Genomic DNA, 22022 nt, shown 5'->3' with positions numbered 1-22022 from the left:
GGTTGCAGTACATACTCCTCAGTGAGAGAACTGAACTGTCTAAAATTGAACTGTTGCATAAAACAAAATAAAATTTGCTTTTTAAGAGTAAAATTTTATTCCAAACCATGTATAGTCTACTCATTTACAACAATTTGTATTATTGGCTATTACACATAACTGCAGAAAATAATTATAATACATTATACATTAAAATTGTTGTATCAATTTTAAAATCCTTATTATGCTAAAAACAACAGTTAAACTTTTCAATCGCTCACTGTGTTATGTTCACATGAATGATTTTATTGATTACCCTGATTGTCAAATTTTTTTACATAGTTTGAGATAAGAATCTGAATAAGACTGTTACTTTCATATTCATATTTCTTTTCACTCTTGAAAGGCTTTCTGCTTTCTCACAAGTTTTTGTTGGGTCAGGACCTCTATTATCCACGGCCCGATGGATCACCAAAGAGAAAAGGGAGGAGATGGGGAGGAAGTGGGTGCAAAGTTGTTTATCATAAAAGTGAGGTGAGATGAGAAAGTATTTATAGATTTGGGGAGAAGGAGTTTGGCTTTTTGTCCTTTTTCAAACATGTAGTTAAGACAGGGCATACAGTAACTCCACTAGGGTAGGTAATGTTATTTTGTTTTGAGCAGATTGCCCATTACCTTCTTGTCAGGCCAGTTAAACTCCTCAAACACAGACTGGAAGTCTTCCATGGCTCCATCTGTGATCAGCATGATGGCCTGATTACACAGGCTGCCCTGCCCATTCGCTGTAGCCTGAGAGGAAGAGTCACACAGAGAGTGAAATGGGCATGTGTGTGTGTGTGCCCACAAAAGAGAGAAAGTGAACAGGTTACATTGTGCGTTATATTTTATATATATAAAACAATTAAAACCTTGTAAGGCATACAAAATCATATAAGAAGTACAAATTATTTTGTATGCAATAGTCACAGATGAGCAGACTCATACTCTATTAGCCATTAATGTTTGCCTGATTAATAAAGTTTCCTTAATACATTTCCTTTGGTCCGTATATGTGTTTATGCAAGTGTACATATGAGTATGGTAAAATAAATAATAATGAAATTGAAAATAGAAAGCATGTGTGTGAATATATATACAAACACACTACCATTACAGTGTAATTGTTTTAGTAATGTTTATCTACAGATGAGTTCACAAATACAGATGCAGGGAACATTACTACTGCAAAGTAAGACATGATTTATCTCTGAGCTTTCCTCAGCCCAAATTTGAAAGGATTAAAAGCGAAACAGAAGTGTGATTTCTATTGAATTCATCTTAGCAAATTTTGTTTTTGGTGACTTGGGAATACTGACAATAGGAAATAGTGAAATTTTTTGTTTGAGTGACAGCACTTTTGGTTCCATTAAGTTGTTTTAAATGTTTTAGATGTGTGTGTTAAGAATCATTCAACTAACTCTTTCAATCTTACTACATTAAGTAGTAAGACATTAATTGGTTAGTTATTAGAATATCTTGCTAGGATAGAGCATATAACTAACATATATATAAAATTGTAAATGCTTGGTAATGACCTCATTCAACACTCGGAAGGACTCCTTCATTGCCTTCTTGACCTTCCCCTCCCCTTTCACCTGCAGCTCTTCCACCAGGAGTTTAAAATGCTGTCAATGGACAAAATACACAGTGAATAAACAAAGAAAAACTACAGCCGAGCTTCATCACTACAGAAATTACCACTGCACCATTGTGGTGTTTAATAGAAGCAAGAAATAAGTTTTAATTCATTAGTGTGTTTTTCTTCTAGAACTTTCTTGAGAGGATGTGAGGCAGTCCTGTGAGCAGATGCGATGTAGATAAGACCAGAATATCATTACCAGCCCTACCTCCAGTCCCGCTGGCCTGCATTAAGCTCTATCTGTGCTGAGCAGGTCCTGGCACACTGACCTTCGTAAACGTATAGAACTAAGTACAGACGACATAATGTACACCCTTTGCAGCACAGACCTACACAGGCTTAAAACATATGATTACAATTTTAATGTGAACTTAACACAAGCAATCACAAGTAAAAATAGATTTACATTGACTTTCAATGAAAAAGAAGGTTTATCCAATTTCCCCCACATATATTTTTATGCCGTTTTTCTCTATAAACACTGTATAATCAGCTGATGTGACTATTGGTAATATGCTCACTGACTTAGCACCTCATCACTGAGTCTCATGAATCAGACCTCTATGTAATTCTGAGACTAGAACTCAGTCCCTACATGGCCTTATAAATATAACTCATAGAGCAGTGAGACCAAAGCACTCTATCCTAAACTGAAAGAAACAACAATGTCAAAACAAATAGGCTTTTGCTTTTGATAAAGCGTACTGATTCAGCTTCAGATACCCTGCTGTGCTACTTTATCGCTGCCATGGTGGCCCGTGCTCAAGCGACGTGTATAATCAATTTATCTCACGGATTATCGATTTACCTCTCGGTTGTCCAAGTCCGCCTGCACCAGTGTGCCTTTAAAACAGGGCTCCACATAGCGAACGTAATCAGTGTACTGCAAAAAAAAAAAGGGTGTGACAGGTTGTTCAAGTTAAGATACTACAATACTGTACAGCTCTGGAAAAAAAGTAAGAGACCACTTCAGTTTTTGAATCAGTTTCTCTGATTTTGCTATTTATAGGTTTATGTTTTAGTAAAAAAAAAAAACTTTTTTTTTATTCTATAATCTACGGACAACATTCCTTCCAAATTCCAAATAAGAATATTTTTATTTAGAGCATTTATTTGCAGAAAATGAGAAATGTCTGAAATAACAAAAAAGATGCAGAGCTTTCAGACTTCAAATAATGCAAAGAAAACAAGTTCATATTCATGAAGTTATAAGAGTTAAATAATATTTGGTGGAATAACCCTGGTTGTTTATCACAGTTTTCATGCATCTTGGCATGTTCTCCTGCACCAGTCTTCCACACTGCTTTTGGATAACTTTATGCCACTCCTGGTGCAAAAATTAAAGCAGTTCAGCTTGGTTTGATGGCTGTGATCATCCATCTTCCTCTTGATTATATTCTAGAGGTTTTCAATTTGGTAAAATCAAGAAAAAACATCATTACGTGGTCTCTTATTTTTTTTTACAGAGCTGTATAAAACATGACTGATATGAACTGAAAGTTCCAGAATAAATGAAAAGTCTTCTTATCCATGCCCCATATTCCCCAAACATTTTCATGCATATTATTTTCCCCTACAGTCTAGCTTTGTGGTTTCATATACTGTATTTTCTGAAGTGCAGAGTTCAGAATGAAATACTCATACGCATTAAATCAACCTTCAGCCTCTGCTTCTGAATACACATGGTCTTAATAATAGCAATATGTATATCCATTAAAAAGAATTATCTGAACTGCAAGATGATGTGGACAGTTATAAAATCACAGCCATGATTAATAACAAATAGGCTGTTTTTGCAGTCTATATGGAATGGGGATGAACTTTATACAAAGAGACTTTTTGCAAAAGTAAGAAAAACATGTTTTCCTTTAAAAGGGCCCTTTTAAGATTCACTCATGTCCATTACCAACCTTCAGACCACAGAGCACAGTAAACATGGCATCACTTACTGCAATAATATTGACAAAGTCATTTTCTCCCAGAGTGTCCAGGATGGTGTTAATGGTGTGTTTGGCAATGGTCAGTTTGAGCCCCTTCATGCTGCCGCTGACGTCCACCACGATAATGATGTCCTTTGGAGAGGTGGCAGCCTGGATGTACCTGAGTCAATGAGGGAAAGCTCAGAGCAAAGTTCATGCAACAGTTTCTCCTACACTATAATGATCTGTTTTACTCATGCAATAAAGTAGGGAAAGCAAGGTTGACTACAATAGTCTGCAAGTGTAGGGGTATATCATTTCTGATATAAAACATATTGGTAACATTTTCTATTAATGTCATCTCTATTAGATTTTATAAACATACTCATATAATTCATAACAATTCATTCATAAGGCAGTATATAGATGACTATACATATTTATAAAAATGTATAACCAATCATAGCCATGTTTGTTTATTATATCATGAATTGTGATCATAATGCATTAATAGCTGTGTTTATAACATGTTATACAGCAATACTAAGAAACTCAGTCCCAGCTTGCAGAATGCATTATGACTAAAAAAGCTTCCAAATTATAAACATACCATGTATAATGCACTAAATATATTTTTTCAACCACTCATGAGCTATACTTGTCTTGAATGTAATATTAGTTATAGCCACTTATAATGTATTATAACAGGTCTTTGTGCGCTCCAAGTAAAGTGACAGACTTGATGATACACATATATATTTTATAGCACAGGTTATAATGTGTTACGATCAGAAGACATAATGCATAATAAACATGGCTATGATGGGTTATGCATTTTTATAAATATGTATAGCCACAGGTATAATGCCTCATGAATGCATCATAATGTGCTATGAGTATCTTTATAGAGTCTTATAGAGATGACATTCACAGAAAGAAAACTTAGCAAAATATCTATATAATTCATACTGCATGTCATATTACACAATCTGACAACCTAATGTGAAACATTTAATTTAGTTAATCAGAATGAAAAGAGAAAAACTGAATAAATGGTTTATTCAGAATTGAGCACTGCAGATAACCTTGTTTTTGTCATGTGACTTGTTTTGGCTGTATCTCTGTACAAAATAAAGATGATCCACGCAGGCTGAACCAGCTTCATGGCTATTAGGTACAGCTGTATAAACAGTCACATATGGTGCCCATGTGAGTCCCACTAACCTGGCTATTGAGCTGCTAACCACTTAAGGACAGGATTAAAGTCTTTGAGTGGGATCAGGGCCTCATTGGCTGTGCTGCAACTTGGTACAAGCAGCAGACATTTTGGGTGCTATCCATACGGCTAATCTGCTATTGCCACCCTGGGCAGGCACAGAACGGGCAGCGTAACTCTGAGTATTGCTGAGACTGTGTTCTGTGTTCTGTTTACAGTATATTGCTCACCAGTTCCTGTTCCTGCAGTCAAAGGCAACCACTCCATTAGAGTCTGGGGTCCACTTGATCCCTAATGGGAAAGAATGCAGAAACTGTACTCAGTGCTTAATAAGCCCATCTATACTTCTGTAATTGATACACTTTCCAACAAAATACAGGATTAACATCACTGTAAAACCCCATCCTTACTTTTTAAGTTTTTATTTGAGCACCTCCTAATTTGGCATTCACTAATTTTAAGTTTTTACAAAATTCCAAATAAAAAAAAAACTGAAATGTCATAAAATTTAAAAGATTTCAGAAGAACAGAATTTCATAGAATTTCTTTAAATTTTATGAAATTACAGACAGTGTGCAATGTGCAATACTTCAGGTTTTGTCTAACAAATTCATTACACTTTTTACTCTAGATGCATTCCTGTATTTCAGATCTGCAACAAATTTCAAAGAAAGTTGAGATGATAAAGCCTTTAATTTATTTTGCAATGTTGTTGTTTCTTCTCAAAATACTAAAAAAGTGTTTCAGGGGCTATTTTGTCCCACCTTTTCTGCTAACTAAATATTGCAACAATACTGCATGTTCACGCTTAGAAATCAGCTTGCTCTTTGCCATCAATAATGCTCTATTCATGTTGTATAAGATGCAAAATAGTATTTAACTTTGCCTTGATTTACATGAAGATGTGATTATTCACCAAATTAAAGGAATAATGATAACATCATTAAATGTTTATATTTTCAATAATAGAGACTGAGTATCAACAAAATCAAATAGTGTTTTTCTATTCTGTGTCATCACTCTTAGAACTATTTGAAGCAGCTTTAATCTTAAGAGTGATGTTGGTATTACTGCTGTGATGTGAATGGCTCACCACTCAAAAAATATCCTGGTCATATCCTGGTGGTGATTCTGTGGTTCCTGTGGAAGATGTGGTACAGACCTAGAAACCTACAAAGTGCACCTATATGGTTGTCGTACCTGATAAAGTGGTAGATTTTGTGTAGGTACAAGCTAGTTACTCCTAATGTGGTAGCAGCGTAAACGTTAAATAGATGTGAGAGAAGAAAAAATCTGGAGAAGAAATGTTTTTTTCTTACTTTACCTGGATAGAGTCTGAAGAAACCTGTAGAACTACCAAAGTACTGCCATGTGAGCGTTGGATCTTTCTGAAAATTGCTGATAAAAACGTCATTCAGAGCTTCAGACATATAAACCCCATTCAGGATGTCTGGATCTAAACTCAGAGAGAGAGAGAGAAAGAGATCAGTAAGGTTTACAGCATTATTAATCAGCTAGCAGTAACAGTAGTAGTGATTTTTCATGAGATTTAGTTTTGAGGTGTTTCAGTGGTTTCACCTTTGTTGTACACATTGGTTGGCACTTGGATGTCACTCATTAGTGTGTTGACCTGTAGTCTGTTAAAATGCTCATTTTCTTCCAGAGGAAATTCCCCACCAAGTTCAATAAAGTTTCCTTCCTCGTCCATCGTGTTTATCAGCATGGAGTTAAAGTAGTCAAACTGTTTAAAGGCAAAACTCATCAGACACTCTCAATCAGACACTTCTCATCAACATGTATGTTTAAAAATGACAGAATAAAAAATAGCCTTACCGTTAAAGTAGAATTAAACTCATGATATAAATCTGCATCTTCTGCAGTGTCTGCAAGCCTCTGTAGAGTTTACACAATGACAATTTCATTAATTAATCACATTCTTTCTGTATAAAATATTTTGACCTTTTCTCATTTACATAATACATTTATATACAGATCAAAACATCTTTATGTCACAAATTACATTACTGAAACTAAAGTATAATCAAGTAATAATTCAAACAGAACAAGAAATCAAGAACAAAATCCCAGGTCTTGTAAATTTGCTAACTGAGTAACACATAGTCTTTTAAGCAAACAGTTACATTAGCTGTGTGAGCTGTGCTTACAACATAAATGCAAAGGAAAGTGGCTTCAAATGGCACGTAGCTTAAAATTCACATTAAACAAAACATACTTTATAAAAACTTCTAACCAAAATAATAATGTAGCCACCAACATGCTGCAGAATATTTAAAAACAGGTCAACCTAAAAAAAAAAAGTACAGAGCGGTTTTTAGTTAACTTTTCCTAATTGATATTTTAGTTCTACATTTCAGTTAGATAAACATTTAAATTTAAGTTAAGATGCCAAATCATAAACTGTAATTTCAAATATGCTGCGGCTGAACATATTTAGAAGATATTTAGTCTGATTATTCTTAACTGTACTTTAGGACTAGGGTTAGGCTACTCTAAATCTTCAGGACCAGCCACATCTATACCCAAAAAAAAAAATGGAAAGGTAAATTTATTCTAGAATTTCACAGTTCTTGAGTGGCATGGTGATCTAAATAAAAAAAAAAAAAACTAACAAACCTTTTGTTAATTTGTTTATTTTTTTGTGATCAGTAAACAAATCTTCTATAATCCTCTCTTTTAACCTCTTAAGACACTGCTTCTTCATGGGGACATTAGATTTCTCCTTCTCTGCACCATGATACTTCATTTTTTTAACCTTTAACCCTAATGATTGTCACCTGACAACACATTCAATTGATTGAAAACAAGATGGTGAGAATCCCAGTAAAAAGTTTCAACAGCCAGTCCAGAGAGAAACAAGAGCCACGTTAAATTTATCATCCAATTTTATGGTTAAAATTAGTTCATGTACTTACTGTAGAAAGCTAAAATTTGGACTTATTGGGCCCCGCTGATACCAATTTCCTTTTTTTTGCAAAAATTACTTGCTGTACAAAGACAAAGTTTAGTTTTTTTTAGGTATGTCCTACTTATCCCAAATAGCTAGGAGAAATTAAAAAGGCACACCAAGAAAAAGTCCAGGTCTCAGCAGGTTTGTTTCCTGTAGAGAATTTTTTCTATGATTTGTATTTGATGTATTCTATTCCCAAAGATTATACACTTTTCATTTACTGTAAAAACTCAGTTCATAGGAAATCACTTACCTTAACTGACTTCATTTTGCTTCCCAGCATTTTCTCGATTTCCTCAGAAAAATCCTGGACTATGGCAGTCCCATCCACATCCTCTATTCTGATAATCGGCTCCACATCTTTGAGTTTCTGTGTAAATCAACAAAACTATTTTTAAAAACATGTTTGTATGCGTACTCTGATTGATTACATACAGTAGATGCTTAAGGAACGTGCTGAAACAGGCTTAAACTGTTCAATATTGATTCAGATACTTGTGTGAACAGCAACAGATTTTGCTCCAACTGCTTGCTCAGCAAGACCAAATGCACTGGGCAAATTCTCAGATACTCTCAATCTGACTGACTTAATCTCTGGATTAATTGTATCATGGAGAAGAATTAGAACAAGCAGCCAGAAACTTTCATTATCTTCCACTCGTTTCTGGGAACTTATCAAGGTGGACAAAATCAGTTTCAGACAGTAAAAGTTCAGCCTGCTTTTTCTTCTCAGTTAAACTATTACTTTCAGCAGTCCAAAAGTCCACTTTTGGTCCTTTAATTTAACCTTTTTTGAAAACATCATTGGCTCTTTGTGTAAGACATATTATTACTGTTTAGAGCTTCAGTAAAATATAGTAGTTCATGCAGTGTACACTGGAGATAATTAAATTAGTGCATATTGCTGCCTAAATATATACTGTACATTTTAATATAATGTGGTTATCATGAAGAGGAATGAAAAAGCCTAACAGCTGAAAGAGGATAGCATTATCAAATAAACATAGAATTTAGGTATCACACAAAAAACAGGCCTAAGCTAAGTCAAGTCCTTATTCGCATTAAGGTAAAGAGCACTGAGCACTAAATCAGAGCATTAGGTAGATCTTGTTAGTGCTGCCACTGTGTGTCAATCAGCAGCAGGATCTCAAACCACTTCCCAATAAAGAGACCCAAATAGCTCAGCAGTTAACCGAGTCAGCACTGTATCAGTACTAGTATGCTTGTTTTACAGGTAGAGGAATTTTAAACAAATGCTACACTGAATTTTCTTAAGGTGGTGATCTTGTCAAACAACGTAACACTAAACAGCACTCAAACCTGGAGTTTTTAAAAGGCTGCCAGGTTATTAATTGGCAGGCCAACTAAAGCCCTGTTCACACATATAGTTTGGATTTTAAAAAAAGTTTCACAGAGTTTGAAACATAAAAACTTGCATAAGCATTCAATATATGGAGCAAAGGTTCTTTGTAAAGAGAAAATAAAACACCATAAAAAAAGGTAGAATTTAATCCCAAATTACATACAAATTACATGTTTCTCCCTATGTAGTGTACTACGTATTATATACAAATAGAGCATCTTTTGTTTAAATCTATATAAATCTATATAAATTTATTCACATGTCAAAATATAAAATCTAGTACTATTTGTGTGTACACAATGTAGTATTTACTACACCGACATGTATTATTGCACTTTAATGGTCAGGTTTAAGCATTTTGTTTCTCTTTATTTCTTTATAAGTGAAATAATACCAAATGCCTCCAAATGTTTCCTATTTCCCACAAACAGTATTCAAATTTTTTTCTTGTTCTTTAGGTAGAATTTATCTTTTACCTCAATGAACCATAAACAAATTTCAATATGCTTTTTGTTATCTCTAATTTAGAAAAAATACAACCATGACATCTGCTCACATCTTGCTTCAAGTGGCAAGTTTGTATGCAATTTCTTTCAATTTGGGAGTAAAAGTAGACAAACGTGAACTTATTAAAACAATTGCATTTGTTTGATAATTATATTTTAAACAAAACAGTTGTAATTCAAAGAAGTTATTATACATATTATACATTATATAAGTTATACATATTGTAAGGTAAAAGTAATACAGAAGAGGAGGACAGGTGTCTCTGTAGTTTTCAATAGGAATGCAGCTCATGTGACGGTATGATATGAGGAGATGATCATTTTACCTTCTGTAGAAGAGCAGCTCCTGAATATTTTGAAGCAACTGCATTCAGCTCCACGGAAAGGCTATTGGCCCATTTTTGAACCCTGGTGAATCAAGAAAACAAATAGATGGAGGTGATCAAAACATTTGCTATAGTTTCCTTATGAAACAAATATTGAACATGATAATTATTTCCAAAACCATTCTTGACGATTGATGCTTAGACTTTGGAAGTTTGAAATAATGTTCTTAAGAAATGGTCTTATTGTGCTAACAACAAGAGCATGCCTTTTAGGACTACAGAGATAAGAAACACAGCTGGAAATGCATGATTTGGACATGCATTCATTTGCATGAATTCTGCTGCACTTGTAAAATGAAACCGGTGTAAGGTGTGCATGAAAGTGGCCCTTCCAATGCTGTACATTTGGGATACGTTATGTTCACACTATAAGGCACATTGCTCAAATCTGATTTTTTGAAGGTTCACATTCACAAATGTAAGTGAGCTAACAGATCGTCATGCTCAGGTCAAGGAGGAGAAAAAAGACCAGGTTGTTTGCTTTTGCTGTTTTTGCAGCTTTAGCTGCACAGCTGCACCAAGAGACGTGGGGGTATGAGAGGGGAAGCACATAGCGCATGCATAAAAGCTAAACAATGCATGCATTCCGATTTGAGCATTCACATTCATGTTGCATGTCCATATCTGATTTAGGACTACATTCACTCACTATCGAAAGTGAGTCTGATTTATATCTGATTTTAAAAAGAAAAATGAATTTGAGTCATTCAGCCTGGTAATGTGACCGTAGCCTCAGAAAGCTGCTGTACACCCATCATTTACATTGTATAATCTATCCCCAATCTTTGTATTTTTAAGTGGTGAGACTGATTACCACTATCATGGTAATCATGGTGTAAGGTGGGTACTGCTCTATGAGTGTAAAAATGTATAAAAGCAGTGGATGGGCTACAGTAAAAAATGTTAAATCTAAAATGTTAAGTCCAGAACCAAAACACAGTTTCAAGATAAGAAGTACCTCAGAAACATAAAGAACTGCTAAAAATTACACAGCATCTACAACACATTTTACCCCAGCTGATACGAAATCTAAGAAAGCTTAGCACTGACCCAGGTACCATGCCCAGCTCCTGACCTGACAGCGCCTGGGATTTTGGAGGTATCTAGAGAGTTGTTTGTGTGGCCTGGCAACATTTAAGATGGTTACACCATTAAGCTATTAAGGACCAGGCCAAGACACAGGGATGGATATAAAAACACAGACAAAGGGAAAGTTATTGAACAGAATAGTCTTGATTACAATTTACCTTTACGTCTTTCTTTCAGAAACATTTAACATTTATTGTGACATTTAAATAAAACAACCTTTTAATGACTTCATGCATCAGAAAAAAAGGTCAATGGGCGAAACAATGTGCATAACTCAACTTAAATCAAAGTGAAACAATAAAGCTAAAACTAATATAGCCCTAAGGAATTAAATTAGATGCATTCTAATCCTATCACTGGTCGTGTACTACAGGAAACAACACATATGTGTACATAGAAAAGAGGATGGACGGCATGAAGAATGCTAGCATGAAGTTCCTGTCTCCATGTGACTAACCATATGACCATCTGTGTGCTAGCTTCAGTATCTGGCTGCTCTCCATTGTCATATTAACCAGGGCAACATCCAGCATGGCACCATAGGTAGAACTTGGACCACAACATCTACAGACATATCTAACATGATTCGTGTAGCATGTGGTCCAGGCAGCTAACATAACACCTGTCATGCAACGAGGCAAATGCAAAGCAGACCCTGCTAGAATCTCTGAATTTGATGAATTAATGAATGTTCCTGCCCATCCTCCTCAGCTTATAAATGCGAAACATAATCCACTGATGAATAATCATTTGATGATTAATATTGCCTTACATCATAACCTTGTAGAATTATGCCTTGTGCATGCAGTAGAGTCTACAATGGCAGGCTGTCAAATGGCCTGATTCTCTCTTTTTTCCCCCACTTTTCCATTTGCTAAATGATGTCAGAGTCTTATGAGAACTGGATTGTACATGCAAACTCTTCCATTGAGGGAATTATCAAAAATAACCCAACAACTGCCCAGCCTGCTTTTATGCCACTGTCTGTTGTCTAATGCCAGCCTGCATGGAATTGAACTGCTTTAAAAGTAAAGCCTACGCTAATCCTGCAGACAACAAGAGCTTGCTATTGCAGTTCTTGTAGCAGCTGTAATAGTTTCAGGTACAACGACATGTTTAAGAGGAGTGGGTGCAAACTACAAACTAGCAAACGTTAATATAAAATCCCACATTATGTCAGGGTGAAAATTAAGAGACAACGGAAATACATATATTAATATTACTAACATGAATATGTAGTTTATTACAGTATGTTCCTACCAGTAAACTACCAATACTAAAATGTTCTATTCAAAAGATAAAAATCAAGACGAAGGCAAAGAAACTTTCAAGCATTTAAGACCCATTGAAGTGAACCATATAAAGAGACTAGCACATCAATGTGCAATTTAAATGCATCTGCATACAATCATGGTCCATCATTTCTATAATAGTTTAACAGTAATCCATTAGTAAATATATCTAGTCACAATCTTAACAGCTTAGTCTACTATAATTCTACAATTCCTTAAATCTGAAAGGACAAAATATTATTTAAAAACACATATGATAAGGAAAAATTATCATGGTAAAAAGGACAAGATATTTTGCCTAATACACTCTGTGTACATCTGCAACATTTCCAAACATGCAGGTACATGGTCTCAGGGAATGTAATGTAGCTTACAGTGGAACTAAACTCTTTGATTGATTTTGTATCACCACAATTCTGAATTAGTATATTCTTCTATAATAAAGCATATTACACAAAACAACTCAGGATGACCATGTTTAGAGTTGAGAGTAGGTACCTAGGCATATGTTTTAAAATAATGTAATAAACCTCCTTAAAAATTAATCTTTCTGTGAGGTTCCTTACGTTTCTGGGGGAATCTTCATCTGTGCTTTTGTCAGGAGGCAGAACCAGCCTGAGTAAAGCAGAAATACAGTGACCCATGTAGGCCTGGTCCCGGGCCGCCCAGTGCAGACAGGTGTCCCCGGGGAACACATCTGTGTCCTTTGAAGCACTGCCATCTAACAGAAGTCCATTGGAGGAACTCACAACTCCATTAACTCCAGTGAGAACTCACTCTCATCCTAAAATCCATACTGATGTCTCCAGTAGTTTTAGCTATCTCTTTCCCAGTAAGACCCTCTGCTGTGACTGCTGCAGGTTTCTGCTCAAAGGTTTACTGGTGAGGTGTAGGTTTGCGGATTTGGTCCAGGTCTGTCTTTTTCTTCATAAATTCCAATTCAATGTTCTTCATAATGACAGGGGGAATAAAAAAATAGAAGAGAGTCAAAAAGCAGAAAAAAATCCTCCAAACAAATTCAGTAATCCAGATAATCCAATGTGAGGTTTCATCTTTTCCACTGATTTGTGAATTTGACAAGTGAGCAAGAAATCATGGTCTCCAAATAAAGTGGAAAAACTTTCACTGGCAGGTGATCCTCCTGCAGGACGGGCAGACACGTGAGAAAAATGATGCCACCTACATACAGCAAAGTGAGGACAGACACAGCATCCACGTGCAAAAGAGCCGCTGAACAGTTTTGACAGGGTATCTACAGGGACTCGTTGCCAAATCACTCAATCCACCGCTTTGCTGCGTAATCCACTTGGATTACACTCTCGCCACACAGTGAGTTCACAGACTGGGGGGAGGGGAGTGGGGGGTTAGCAGGAAGGAGGGGAATACAGAGTGGGAAGGCAGGCGATTGGGTAAGTTAGAGCTGCTGGACCTAAGAGGATTAGCAGTGATTTCTGGAGGCAGGACTCTGTCCAGCCAATCGGTGTACAGTGAACAGGAGCGCCTCTAGGAGATGCTTTCACTAAGGGACAAGGACATCTACTGGGAACATAGAGCTACTGTCACTGAGAACAGTGAACAGCTATGTGTTTCTTGGAGGGAGAGGCTGAGCAGCTAATGAATGGGATTGTCAGATGATGTATGGAAGGACCAAAAACCAGCCTATTACATTCAGCCTTTCTCTGGTGTGACTAAAATAGAACAAAACCTACTTGAGAATTTCATGTCCACCGAACACTGCTGTGAGCAGGTGTGTTTGAATGCAGGTCAGATGCAGACGTTCAATATTCGGTCACTTCACTGAAGCAGACAGGCAGCCCGGGGCAGAATATTATGCAGCAGACAGGCACCGTTTATGCAGACAGTAAGTTGTTTTTAGCTGGGCAGCAGAACGGGAAAAGAAGTTAGAATTAAAAAAGTACACAACACTACTGTAAAGCAAAATGATTTATTTTCATCTTTTGCTTAACTACAAATAAATATAACAAGTCATAAGAGCACTGATGGGTCTTCTTTTTCCATACATAATCATGCTTTTATGGATCTCCAGTGGGTTTTTGGTGAAAGCCTACTGTCCTTTCGACACATCTGGCTGTTGCCAAACAGATCTACTAAAGCATAATGCTCTAACTCCATGCTGGAGTTCCAAGCATTTTTACCAACATGTAAAAAGCCTTCTTCTATCGAAAGTTGACATGCTGATGGCCTCAGGGTTTTACAGGAATCGAATGCCTGCTCCAAACTGTACTCCATCACATATCCTACACAGAAAATAGAAGAAAAAAAGATGACATAAAATTACTTTAAGCACACACAAATGTATTCAGTTACTCATGTGCCTGTTTTAGAGATATGAGTTTATATAAGTAATATAATATTGTGTTTATTCTTGAAGGATGTTTTTGGACATACTGCAAGAACAAATACAATATTTCATACTCAAATTTGGTGTTATAAAGTATTAATATTCATTTATAATACTTTAAATTATATATATAGGTTGGAAATAGGTTGTGCAAACAAGCAAACTAATATATATATATATATATATATATATATATATATATATATATATATATATATATATATATATATATATATATATATACATATATACACACACACATACATATACAACCTATTTCCATCATGTGATACAGAGAAAATTGTGAAAAATAAAAAATAAAAAAAAACACTGCGAAATTTATGCACTTTAGAATCTCAATAGGCTAGCATGGGAAACAACTCAGTTAAGAGTGCTGTTAACCCCCAGAAAACAGAAAAAGCATGCATCAGCTGTTTAATTTAGAATCAGCAGCATACTTATTTTGATTTCAGTACTCAGGAATTGTGTTAGAATAGTCTAAAATTTAATATTAAATTAATAATATTAATATTATATTTAAACAACATATTTACATTATGTAAGCAGACCTAAGAAATTGTAGCAGGACTGTCCAGTGTGTTCAGTGTCCTAACAACACTGCTGCAAGCATAACCTTAAACTAATGTTTCAAGTCAAACTGGTTTGACAGGATCTCTGCTTCTGTTCAATACAGCCAGACTAGTTCAGCATTATGTTGAGCGAGTCAACACATCCAAATTAGTCAATTATCAAGCCAGGCAAGCGTGTACCTGTCTCCACTCTGGACACCCATGGGAATGCAATAGTTGAGCTCCAGTCGAGCAATGTTCCCCAGACGCAGCACAATGCCTGCTCCATATGACCAGCGGATACACTCTGCCAGTTTGCTCAGGTGGGCTCGAGGACCCTCACCTAAACAGAAACAACATTTAGAGTGGAAAACCTGCTATAGCTTACAAACACTGGAAATTGGACTAAAGAACAAGAAGCAAATTCATTGATTTATTATAACCAGATTTGTATTATTATTTCAAACTGTAGCAACATTACAGTTTACAATAGAAAACAATAAGTACTAAATGAGCTCATGCCATATTATATATAGTACATAATTTTGCTGGACCCAGAGCAACTTTTTTTTTTTTAATGTTACAAAATGACACACCCCTATGATTAAAATAATAAACATTGCATTATTGTCTTAGTAGGGAAAATAACCCCACTCTTACAGATGGAGGATAGTTTTGTCAACCACTACACCACACAAAATCACAAGTACTGAAGGAAACATAACGCATATGCTGTGTGACTCCAAAGCTCACCGTAGTTGAGGTTGCACAGGTTTCCGGCATTGAGGAAGAAGTGTGTCCTGAAGAGGTCTCCAAAGCCCCCTCGGCCTGGCCTAAAGGGAAGAGGGGTGTATAGGTGGAGCCCACCAGCCCAGTATGCCTCTCCACCCAGATAATCTCCTACAAAAAAAGAGGACATAACATTTTGAGTTTTTGTTTCCCCCTACTTCGGTACACAAGACAGCTACTGTATGTAGGTTTATAACTACTGTTACTAGGTCTATAAATGCAGATGTTCTGCTGTACTGGAGATATAAACATGGTTATAACCTTAAGGATAAAATGAATGGATAGATAGATAGATAGATAGATACTTTATTGATCCCCAGGGGGAAATTCTTGGGCTCACTAGTGATGAATTGAAATCAATGATTTTTGAACTAAACCAAAACCAAAGAAAATGAACCATTTGAAACACTTTATTGTCATTGCTAATTCATATTTTATGAAGCAATCGTAAAATGCTGCAGACTGAATGGAGTGGCTTAGCCTCAGTTGCTAACAGTCCAATTAAAACTGTGATGCTTGCTATCACTGTGGCTGCACGGAGCAATTTACTAGCTTAGTTTAGATTACTAGCAAATATAATGACACACAGAAGTGAACTCACTCTTCACACTGCCCTGTGGCTATAGGGAACCCTCCTGTTTGTTTTTAGCTAACTGATGTCTTTTTGCTCTGTTTTGGAATATAAGCGCATCCACTGCTAGACGAAATAGCCAAAAAAAAAAAGAGTCATCATTCAGTATAAATTACTCTGCCTTCCACTCACTCAGCCAAACACTAAACACTGGAGATTTTACCTTCACTTTGTGGTCCAATGCTGTACATGCTGAACCCCCTCACACTGGTGGGACCTCCCAGATAAAACCTGTTAACATATAACATGACAAACATCGTGATGTACACTGTATTTAACCTAAACAGGGGACTACAGTCTGTGAGTTAATTTTATTCTTTTGCAGATCTATGACAATCTAATCTAAAACAATTTACACATCTGTACACCTACAGTAAACAGCTAACAGCAAAGCAGTTTTGTAAGTTGCTCTGGATATGAGAGTCTGCTAAATGCTATTAATATAAATGCAATTACAAATTTGTGCAGAAAGTTTATACGCAACAATAATTTGTGCCACATAACCTTTTTTTCCCTTGAAATGTGTCACTGAACTATTCCTCTAGATTAAAGACTCTCATTCAAAGGGTGACATGCAGCAGAAAAACATAAACTAACCTGTCAGCAATGGATGTAGGTTTATCTCCAATGGCTAACAGCATACCACCCCACAGAGAGGCAGAGAGGACCTACAGGGAGGACAATGGTTAAAAAACATCCAAAAAACATCCAGACCCAATAATGCACTGCCAGAGAGAGCCCTGGCTGTTCTTTTCACATCTCACCGAGTCCCAGAGAAGACGTCTGTTCAACTGAATCTCAAAGTCTTCCTTCAAGAAGCTAGCATCTCCGCCGGTGTAGCCTGCCAACTCCTAGAACACCAGAAAGTTGTCTCAGAGTTTCAGGCTAAGGCTGGAATTAAAATATAACATATACACACCTTTCAGCGAGATCCGGTTAAAATACACACCTGATTAATCTTTAGTAAGGCACCCCTCTTAGGAAGGATTGGCGAGTTGCGTGTGTCAATGACCATTGCATGCTGAAGGGGAGAAAGACAAGAGATCAAAAAATTTCCTTATTCTTTAGTTCCATTCAAACGCAAAAAAAGTCCTGAATTATGAACAGCTGATATGGTGAGACACACAATGTAAGTTAATCTAAAGAGCAAATATGAATTATCTTTAAAAACTTTAATGGAAGTTATAAAAACATTTTATTCTGAGGATTTGTTAAAACAATGAAATGAACACTTGCCAGTCCCATTAGGTATAAAAAAAAAATTAAGTAAAAAAAAATAAGATATTGTGACTTTATGTAATCAGACATACCGAGAGAGAGGATTTGAGAGAATGTCCGCTCTCTTCTCTGACGGCAAAGGAGGCGGTACGTGCTAGACAGCCTAGCTCTCGCCACACACCCTCCCACTTAAGTGTGTGGTTCGTCTTCCAGATTGGGAACTGCCAAATAGATCAGATCAGCATACAAGAATAAGCTTATAACTGTGACCAACAAAATAAATAATATGAAATATAATAAAGTAGCATAAGCAAATTTTCCAATGAAGTTCATTATCAAAATGTAAAATCCCGGATTACTTATTCATAAAAAAAAAAAAAAAACTAATCTTTTATTCTTTTAACAAATTCAAGAGTAAACAAGAGTGAAAGCCTTACACTGATCTCTGTGGAGATACCCCTATCAGTCTCCCTCAGAGAACTCCATGGAAACTGCCCTGTGACTTTGTACAAGTTTATGGAGAAACTGAAAGAAAAAAAATCAGGGTCAATTTAAATGTATTTGACCATTTATTTCACTAAAGACATATTAACACTGAACCTGGAAAATACTGATGAAAGTCTTTAGTGTGTGTAATGGAGGTAGTGCAGTTGAACACAGTAAAACAACAATGAACACCAGTTGATTTGCGTTTGAGTTGCGTATTGTGAGGATGACTAATGTCAGCCTACAGAAAGTGCAAGTATGCAGTTATCTAATAATTTAATTTAGCAGTGCAAATTTGTAGAGATGTAAACAGCTGACAGGAAATAAACTAGTAGTGCAAAATAGAAAACAATAAAAATAATTTAACAGGGTATCTCTATTTTTTTTATATATTTAAGGATAATATATTTAAAGACCTTCTTATTTACCATAGTTAAATTCAGGTTCTAAAATAATTAAGATTTCTTTGGTAATAACAAGTGCATTAACTGTGCCACACACGTACTTGCGCTCAAAGTGTCCAGGCTGGGGCTTGAAAAAGGATAACCCATAAGATGTTTCCTTGGTGCCATAAGAGAACTGAAAGGTGAGCTTCTCAGCACGGCCAAATACATTAGGCAGTTTTAAACCCAGCACCTGCAATCAAATAAAAAGCAATACCACATTATTTTCTATAATAAAGGTAAAGAAAAACTCAGGATTTGGGTGTCACCTTTGCATATCACTCACCATGCTTCCCTCATTGTTTCCAACCATGGTGTTGTAGCTTCCAGTCATCCTCCTCAGCTCTTTTACCTCAAATGTCACATCCAGTCCATTAGGCAGTGCATCCTCACCTACGACAATGCAAAGTAGAATATTAAATTTATTTCAATGTTTTAAAACTTTTAAACAAATAAAAAAAAAAATTTATTTTTTCAAAATTATGTACCTTCTGCAGTATCGATAACGACTTCCACCTGCCTGAATATTCCCAGACGTAGCAGTTTCTGTCTGGCATCATGTGATTTCTTCATCACCTGTGAGCACAGATTTAACAGACACCATTCTAACTTGTGTGTTCTGAATCCTCTACAAAACTACACCGCTGTGTTCTGCTTTAACTTCAACACAGTATTATTATAACAAGCACAAGATACTTACATCAATCAGGTTTTTGGCTCGGAAAACATCTGCAATTTCATACGTCAAAACGTCCTCCTTAGTTCTTCCAAGGCCATCTATATGCACATGCTGGACTACAACCTAAACAATCAGAGAAGATTCAGTAATTACTGAAATGCAATAACATTGTAATGATAAAACACCACTGCTTTTAATATAACAGGGTTTCTCAATTCTGATCCACTGCCCTGCCCATTTTACTACATTTCTCACTTTAACTCAATAATGGCTGATCACAAGTTTTCAAGTCAATCTTACATCTCTGTTTTCAAGAACTTCTTGTTGGGGCTCGTGCTCCGGTTCCACAAGGTCCAGGTCATCTGCTTGCACTCCAAGTTCAGGCCCTTGCATTGGGAGTGGGTCTAAACTCTAAAGAAAAAGGTAACAGATTTGCGTGATAAGATGATGTTTTAACTTAGCAAGCAAGTGATCATGAATTCCGTACTTGTCAAAATCAGACTCTCATTAGGTACACCGCATTTTTTTATTTAGATTTTTTATGTTAGTAGACCACTTGTGGGGTGCTGTTAACTTGCAGGTTCTAAGGCCGGTAACTGATGAACTTATCCTGTGCAACAGAGGTAACTTTTCTACCTTTCCTGGGGCATTCCTGATGAGAGCCAGTTTCATCTTTGCAGCTGCACTTAAGAATATTTTTAAAGTTCTTGATTTTGTTTTACAAAATGACTGATTTTCATTTCTTAAAGTAATTTATTTATTTAATTAGTTGAGTAGTTCTTACCATAATAAAAATGAAAACAAAACTGAAATGGGGCTATTCACTGTATACCAACTCTAACTTTTCACAATAAAATAAATGGGCAATAAATTTAAGGAATTAACAAGTTCAGTTGAATAAGAAAATGCCAAAATGTGCAAAGCTGTCATCTAAGCAAAAGGTGCCTACTTTAAAGAATCTAAAATATAAAACAATGCAAAATATTCTGGTTTGTTTAATACTTTTTGTCTACTAAATAATTCCAGGTTTTCTTCATCAAAGTTTGGATGACTTTAGTATCAATCTACAATAATAAAAAATAACTTTCAAAATTTATTGAATTTATAGTTTGCCCACCTTAACTTTTTATGTGTGTATACAATGTGTATATATGTGTATATCTGTCAATCAAATTATTTTTAACTGAACAAAAGCTGAAATATATTTACTTTAATGATAAATAACTTGAATTCACTTCGGATAAACCTCGCACAGAACTGTACACATACACCCAAAGTTTCGGACACGAGTCATGCAGAAAGCAGTCTCTGTGTAATTAACCTAGCGTTACAACACGGCTCCTGCTTCCAGTGTTCTTTATTCACAATATCGTCTGGTCCGACTTTGCTGATAATGTAAAGCACAAGATAAACAAATATATTTAATGACAATCTCTGAACTCAGTCTGCTCTGTCAGTAACACCCTCCTGAAACCGAGCTGAGTCTGGCACTGTTCAGAGGTCATTGCTCTGTTTCTCCAGTAAGAGCGGAAAGTAAACACACTTACTCTGGCGTGCACGGTCCCCATGTCTAAATCACCCTTACATTCAAGTTTCGCTAAAACCACGCAGACTCCTAAATAACGCAGGCAGAAATTTCCGCGGCTCTGTCTGCGAACACACTGAGCATTCAGCAGGAGGCCGCCATGACACTTCTTCACTCCTCCCCCACGTGACGAGCCAAGACGTGCAGCAACACGTCATAACGCCATTTCTCTCTTTCATTCATTCATTCATTCATTCTTTCTTTCTTTCTTTCTTTCTTTTCATAACTTTAATTTTTATGTTTTGTGCTGCTTATGGTAGCAGTTTAAAGATGGTAGATTTAAATGTGATCTGGGAGGAATATCATAATTTTGTGTTTTTTGTGATCAATTTTTTTTATTTTCCTTATTATCCACATTATAAGCAATAATATACATTAGAATATAAAAATAGGAAAAAGAACTCCCACACTCCAAACCCCTTTTTGAAGCACTCATCCCCAGTGGCCAGTTTATCAAAAACAGTGTGATATAAAAGTGAGCAAAAATAAAACTAAACCAGTTTTAGGTTATTAAAGTAAATTAGGTTACCATGTTCAGGTTATTAAAGTAAATACAGAATATAATAAATTGTCTTCAACTTAGGGAATGTGGGGGTTGCCAGGTTGCATGCGGTTGTGCCAGCCATCCAGATTTTCTTGCTTTACCGTTCAACTGCAACAGTCGTCATTCAGAAGAAAAAGTTAAAGTAACATTGAAATTGTTGCCCCCAAATTTTTTGTCAGAGTAGACTTCTATACAATCTAGACAATCTATACACCTAAAGTCACTCCCAGAAATGTGCAAAAAGTACCATATGCACCATAAAAGGTACATAAAGGAGAGGGAATAAGGTGTATTCATAATAATAATAATAATAATAATAA

At 35.9% G+C, this 22022-nt stretch overlaps 2 protein-coding genes across 4 annotated transcripts in view; both read right to left on the bottom strand.

Moving 5' to 3' along the window:
- Nucleotides 1-13747, bottom strand: part of cacna2d4b (calcium channel, voltage-dependent, alpha 2/delta subunit 4b) — a 40543-nt gene extending 26796 nt beyond the window's left edge. For all 3 annotated transcript variants that reach the window (XM_007252886.4, XM_007252888.4, XM_007252887.4), the window contains exons 1-11: nucleotides 12963-13747; nucleotides 9956-10037; nucleotides 8014-8130; nucleotides 6626-6685; nucleotides 6371-6533; nucleotides 6117-6248; nucleotides 5023-5083; nucleotides 3607-3757; nucleotides 2466-2540; nucleotides 1554-1643; nucleotides 655-768 (exon numbers count right to left, since the gene is read on the bottom strand). In XM_007252886.4, coding sequence (XP_007252948.3) covers nucleotides 655-768; nucleotides 1554-1643; nucleotides 2466-2540; nucleotides 3607-3757; nucleotides 5023-5083; nucleotides 6117-6248; nucleotides 6371-6533; nucleotides 6626-6685; nucleotides 8014-8130; nucleotides 9956-10037; nucleotides 12963-13117 — 1200 coding nt within the window. In that variant the 5' untranslated portion in view covers nucleotides 13118-13747. The remainder of the gene's footprint in view (nucleotides 1-654; nucleotides 769-1553; nucleotides 1644-2465; nucleotides 2541-3606; nucleotides 3758-5022; nucleotides 5084-6116; nucleotides 6249-6370; nucleotides 6534-6625; nucleotides 6686-8013; nucleotides 8131-9955; nucleotides 10038-12962) is intronic.
- A 580-nt stretch (nucleotides 13748-14327) lies between these two features.
- On the bottom strand, nucleotides 14328-21296 carry samm50 (SAMM50 sorting and assembly machinery component). The gene is made up of 15 exons (XM_007252891.4): nucleotides 21121-21296; nucleotides 19874-19984; nucleotides 19595-19696; nucleotides 19383-19470; nucleotides 19181-19287; nucleotides 18957-19087; nucleotides 18403-18490; nucleotides 18058-18186; nucleotides 17697-17768; nucleotides 17512-17598; nucleotides 17345-17415; nucleotides 16911-16978; nucleotides 16081-16227; nucleotides 15529-15670; nucleotides 14328-14654 (listed from the first exon to the last, which is right to left on the bottom strand). Exons 1-15 carry the CDS (start codon nucleotides 21139-21141, stop codon nucleotides 14609-14611), a joined length of 1410 nt encoding a protein of 469 aa, XP_007252953.3. The 5' UTR covers nucleotides 21142-21296; the 3' UTR covers nucleotides 14328-14608.
- Between the last annotated feature and the right edge of the window lie 726 nt (nucleotides 21297-22022).

This window comes from Astyanax mexicanus, chromosome 10 (assembly GCF_023375975.1).
Source record: "Astyanax mexicanus isolate ESR-SI-001 chromosome 10, AstMex3_surface, whole genome shotgun sequence".
NCBI lineage: Eukaryota > Metazoa > Chordata > Actinopteri > Characiformes > Acestrorhamphidae > Astyanax > Astyanax mexicanus.
Note: the sequence above shows the minus strand (reverse complement) of the source record. Positions and strands in the feature narration are given on the sequence as shown.